Source organism: Condylura cristata, unplaced genomic scaffold (assembly GCF_000260355.1).
Source record: "Condylura cristata isolate star-nosed mole 26May11 unplaced genomic scaffold, ConCri1.0 scaffold00015, whole genome shotgun sequence".
Taxonomy (NCBI): Eukaryota; Metazoa; Chordata; class Mammalia; order Eulipotyphla; family Talpidae; genus Condylura; species Condylura cristata.
This window is the reverse complement of record NW_004567116.1, coordinates 1,660,227-1,665,636: the sequence shown is the minus strand read 5'-3', so window position 1 is coordinate 1,665,636 and position 5,410 is coordinate 1,660,227. Positions and strand designations below refer to the sequence as shown.

The window sequence follows — 5,410 nt, the reverse complement described above, 5'->3', positions numbered from 1 at the left end:
GGCGTACAGCACGTCGTCCAGGTCCCAGGCCAGCAGGCGCCGCAGCAGCACGAGGGACTCGTCGAAGTACTCGGCGATCATGACCAGCGAGAAGACCTCCTCCACCTGGCGGATGAGGCGCGCCAGGTAGCTGGCGTCGCGGCGCGGGCTGCGCTCGTGGTCGCCGCCCAGGTCGTAGGCCAGCGTGTTGTGCGCGAACATGGCGAAGTGCTCGCCCGCGCGGTAGTAGGCCTCGGGCGCGCGCAGGAAGGCCTCGAGCGACGCGTTGGGCACGCGCCGGAAGGCCGGGCAGTACTGGTTGTAGTAGCTGAAGAGCGACTCGAACATGGCGGCCGGCTCGCGCAGGATGGTGACGTAGACGGTGCCCGGCGGCATGAGGCGCGCCAGCTCCGCGCGGTCGAAGCGCAGGTGGCTGGCCAGCACGTGCGGCGGCCGCGTGGCCGGGTGCACGAACTGCGCGGAGAAGTTGCGCGGGTAGCAGAACTGGTGCTCGCAGCTCGGGTGCGGCAGGGCCACCGTCAGGTTGTGGCGCTCCGCGAAGCGGAACAGGATGTTCTGCACCGTGGTGCCCGCGGTCTTGTGCGTCTTCAGGAAGGCCACAGTCAGGTGCTTGGGGCGCGGCGGCGAGGACCGCAGTGGCGGGCAGCTCGGAGGGAACAGCTTGGGGTACCTGCAGGGGCCGGGGCCGGCCGCGGGAGGGGATGAGAGCGAGGGGATGACCCTGGACCCACCCCCTCCGGATGTACCCCCAGAACCGGGGCAGGACTTGGTAGGCGGCCTCTTGAGGGGGCCCCTGCGCTCGCTCCCTGATGGCATAGGGTAGGGCAGGAAAATGGGGTGTTACCGCTGAAGGGATGGAAGGCAAAGGCCAGCGTTTCCATCTTGGCGTCTTTCTCTCTAAGATAACACAGGCGGGGAGGGGCCAGCGCGCTGCCACCGTCTGTCACCAGGAACCTCCTTCCTTCACTCAACAACTGTTTTTGAGTCTCCACTGCCTAGGTTCAATAACGATGACAGATGAGAGTGTGGAAAGCAGATACTCATCCTAGCCTTTGCGAAGCTTTCATGCTTCCGAGGTCCTGCAACTAGAGTGTTGGGGGTCATCAGTGACCCACAAGTTCTCCTCAGACTCAGTGGCTCTCCTGTCTCCACCCTCCTAAGCAGCAGCTAACGAGGACAGCTCTCCGTGCTTTGGAGTCACTGTTAACATTCCTAATTCTGAGTCTGGTCTCTCAGGATCCTGTCTGCTCAGATGTGCGGTCTAAAGCCCACCCAGTCAAATGGCAAGAGGGAATGGGCTGATTCACACCACTCTCGGGCCAGGTCATGGGCAGGACATCTGTAGCGGAGACGAGAGGTGCCAGGATTTTTTGCAGGGTTCACACAGAGAGCCAGGAACATTCCCTGTCTCGCACTCCCATCATACAGGTAAGGAGACTGGGGCCCAGAGTTGTGAGGGAAGTTCATCTAGTCCTCTGGGAAGTCTCTCAGAAGGCTGGATCAGCCATCTGGCCTGGCCACTGACTTGACTGTGGGTCACTCTGCCCCCATGAGGAATAATCCCTGCCCAGGGAGTTTATGGGAATCTGAACAGGTGATATGGAAAGCATTTTCAGACCAGGGGAAGGAGCAAAGTCAAGCAGAAGCGGACTTTTCTGCCAGTGGAAGAAACAGATGGAGCTACCCAGCACCCAGAGGACCCGCAGTCTGGGTCCCCGCAACCCCAACCTGGCCACCTTACCAGCTGAGCTGCGCCCCCTGGTGGATGAGGAGGCTTACAGTGCTGCACCCTAGCACCAGCAGCAGGATTTTCCTGCGGCTCATCATCTTGGTGGCTTGCTGCAGGTGTTGGACGATGGGTGCCATGATGGGGTGCCCTCTCCTGGACCAGACAGGGCCTTGCTATCCAGGACTCCCTTCTCCGGCACTCATGGGGGCTCCTGGGGCTCTGGCAGCAGGGCCAGTGTTCCTGAGCGGCCTGGCAGGAGAAGGAGGCAAACAGGTTTGCAGTGGGCAGAGGAGATGGGCTGGGGGCCCCCACAGGACTGTGGAGGACTGCAAAGGTGGGTGAGCAGAGAGGCCAGGCAAGATCGGATTCCTGCTCCCGTTACCAAGACCCTATCTCCACACCGCTGCAGATAACTTAGTCTTGGGTGGAATTACAGGCTCTGGGGTGTGGCCAGCCGTCAGGCCATACTCGCTCTCGTTTGAGCCCCATTCTCTGCCTGCTTGAGTGTCTGTGGTCTTCGCCTTGTCTCCCCAGGAGTCTTGCCTTAGCACTAGGGCCGGGCTCACAGCAGAAGTCCCAATTTAAGGTTTCCCCTCCTCCGGAACTACCTGCCGGGGTGCCTTGGCCACTGGCTGGTCTTGGCTCTCCCGAGACTGAGCTCTTCAGAGACAGTGACCTTGAGTGTGACAGAGGGAAGAATGGGCGCTGCAGGCTTACGTGTGGACCACACTGTTCCCCTCAGTCCTCACACAGCCCCACAGAGGTGCTGCTTCCATTCTACAGACAAGGAAACAGAGGCTCTCAGCTATGGTGCCACTCAGTGCAGCCCCAGCACTGGTATTAATGGGGGTGCAGGCCTGCTCTCTGGCTCCGAGTCGATGCTGTGAGAACGGTTTCCCCTCCCCCTGACCCTCAGTTCTGCCTGTTTCTGAGCAGCGCCTCACCAGGCTCTTGCCTGAGAAGCCAGGGCCAGTAAATCCACGGGGAAAAAGAAAGGAAGGCCTTGAAATCCTGGAACCTTATCTAGATTTCATCCCAGACACCTGAAACCCTGGCCACCCCATCAGCTGACTGCCCAGACAGGGACCTGACGGGGGAGGGGGCTGGCAGTGGGACGGGCTCCTGCCTGTTGCCCTGCTGAGGTCTCCGGGAGAAGGGGCGCCAGCGAGCGCAGGTGTCCTGCGAGAGTGAGCAGAAGGGCTGGCTGCTGGCCGCTGTCCTGTCCCCGCCCCAGTGCTTCGACTCAAGGGCAGCGTAGCCCCTGGCAGCTCCAGTGGAAAGTCAGCTGCCGCCGTGGCGCCTATCACCAGCTCAGGTGGGGTCTGTGTCAGGGCCCGGGTCGCCAGGCACCAGTCCAGCTGCAGCCTCACATCTCTCCACATGGGAGGGGGAGCCCCAAATGTTAGGGGCATGTAGGTGTATGGAACTAGGACACCTGGGTCCCTGGAGGGTTGAGGTCAGCTGACACTCTTTTGACCATCACCTTCCCCTGGGGCCTTGGGCTTGGCTTCCAGGCCCTCTTCTTTAAACCCCTCCCCCCAATTAATCCTGGATTACATTTAAACCTGTTTGGGTGGAAAGATGTCCCGTTTATGCCTTCCCCTTCTCGCCAGATCCTATCACCTGGCTTCTTCCCCCAGCCAGCAGACAGACTTAATCTGCCTGGAGCCAGGCGCGGTGAAGGGTCCAGCCACAGAGGGCACCTGGGGGCTTAGCAGAGAAAGCCAGGACTCCTTCTGGGGGGCAGGGGGTCTGTTGGAGCCCCTGGTCCTCTCAGGTTGCCTGCCTTCTGCACTAATTGTGTCTACAGGGGTTGCTAAGGACAAAAGTGGGGGCAAGCCTATCCCTGTCTTTGCTAAGTTCACGAGACCGCTCTGTTTCTTGGCTAGGGAGGTTGGGCACTCGGGGCTGTGGTGGGCCTTTGCCTGGAGATGCCCCAACCTGGCCACACAGAGAAGGGTGCTTGGTGGCACCTCCAGCCCCCCCTTCCCTGCCCAGCCCTGGGGAGCCAGCTCCCAGTCTGAGGCTTGCTGGGAAGAGGGCGTCGTGAGTGTCAGGGTCCCCTGGACAGCAGCCCTCCAAATTGGGCGTTGGTTCCTCTCCTTTTAAAAAAGTGCTGATCAGTTTTTATTAAAAAGATGAATTTCAGCCTCTGCCATGGTGCCTTCAGCCTCGGCCCCTGACAGAAGCGACCTGCTTCACCGTCTCAGCGAGTCAGCGAGTCACCTGTGGCTTTTCTGAGGAGGTCTGGTGCTGTCACCACATGGGCTTTTTCTTGTCAGCTCGAGCGTCTAGGTGGACACCCGGGCTGGTCCTTCTCTTTGGACTCTCCTTGCACCTCCAGTCCAGTCCACACACACCTCACAGAGGTTTCTGGCATCACTCTGGCTCGGTGGATTGCTAACTCCGTTTCCAGGAGCGCCTCTGGTACCTTAAAAAGCCTTGGCTTCTGCCGCTGGCCTCACTTGCCTTTGAGAGGCAGGTGAGGGCAAGAGCAGGGGCACTTCCAGAGCTCAGTGAGATGAGTCTCCTGCCTGGCCACTGCTGGGGCAGGGTGTTCGTCCCCTTCGCGAGAGCCCGGTGCATGTCTGGGCTGCCTCTGCTGTTGGAAGGTTCTTTCTGGGACAGTTAGCATCCTCGACTCTGCCCCTGCCACCTTCTACCCTGCACAGTTGCTAGACCACACGGGCATTTTTCTCCATGACAGACCTTCAGGTATTTGAAAATAGTAACCCTGTCTCCTCTGGGTGGGCGCTCAGCCACGCTAAACATTCCAGGTCCCGAGAGAGGGTGCTGCTGGGACTTTGGGGGAGGCCTCCCCGCCTGGGGTGAGTTCACCCAAGCTGTCTCTGTGAGACTGGGGTGGCCCCGTGCCTTCTCGAGGCTGGGTTGGGGTGTCCGGCTGGGCCCAGGCTCCTGGCCTCCCTGCCTTCTGCATGGAGAGCCTCCCCAGCGTCCCAGGCAGGTCAGGGTGCCCAGCCTCATCAGAATATTGGTGCTAATTTTAGTCAGAACAATCTACCTCAGGCTGCTGCCCAGCTTTGCAAATTGCTTTTCTTTCTCCAGGGAACTGGCACCGCTGATCAGTGCTCCACTGGCCTGGGCACCCACCCACTCCTAAATGGGCCCTCTCCTCTGGGCCCTCCAAGCTCTTGGGCACATATTGAGGCACCCCACTCCTCATGGCTGGATGACCTGGAGACTCCATCCTGACCAGCTGGCACAGTCCTGAATAGGGAAAATACCCTGGCCCCAGAGGAAGGGGGCAGGGGCTGGCCTAAGAAATCCATTATCTTCCCCCCCATGCTTCCCCCTCGCCCCAGCCCCCTCTTCCTGTCATCCACCCCCACGTCATCCTGCCTCCAAATCCCCAGGTCTCTATCACTGCCCACCCCCATTCCCTCAATTTCATCCCGACCTTCCCCAGGGATTGGCCAAGGCATCGGCTCAGTAAGGGACAGGCCAGACTAGCCCGCACCCCAGGGGGCACAGCGCCCCCCCCCAATCCTCCAGGCGCTGGGCCAGCACTCGCACCCACCCTCACCCCCCTTTCCCGCTTGGGTCTACGGCCCCCAGCTTGCGCCCGGCCGGCCACTGCAGTACTCACTCCTCGGGGGCTCAGCCTCGGACCCGGTTGGGGGCTGCTCACCGCTGCCTCCTGCTCCTTGTCTCAAAATCCGC

General features: G+C 60.7%; 1 protein-coding gene across 1 annotated transcript in view; it reads right to left on the bottom strand.

The window, feature by feature from the left end:
- GAL3ST3 (galactose-3-O-sulfotransferase 3) overlaps positions 1 to 5,410 on the bottom strand; it is a 6,432-nt gene extending 1,022 nt beyond the window's left edge. Inside the window, exons 1-3 of the mRNA XM_004683339.2 lie at positions 5,337 to 5,410; positions 1,742 to 1,978; positions 4 to 670 (exon numbers count right to left, since the gene is read on the bottom strand). Coding sequence (XP_004683396.1) covers positions 4 to 670; positions 1,742 to 1,866 — 792 coding nt within the window. The 5' untranslated portion in view covers positions 1,867 to 1,978; positions 5,337 to 5,410. The remainder of the gene's footprint in view (positions 1 to 3; positions 671 to 1,741; positions 1,979 to 5,336) is intronic.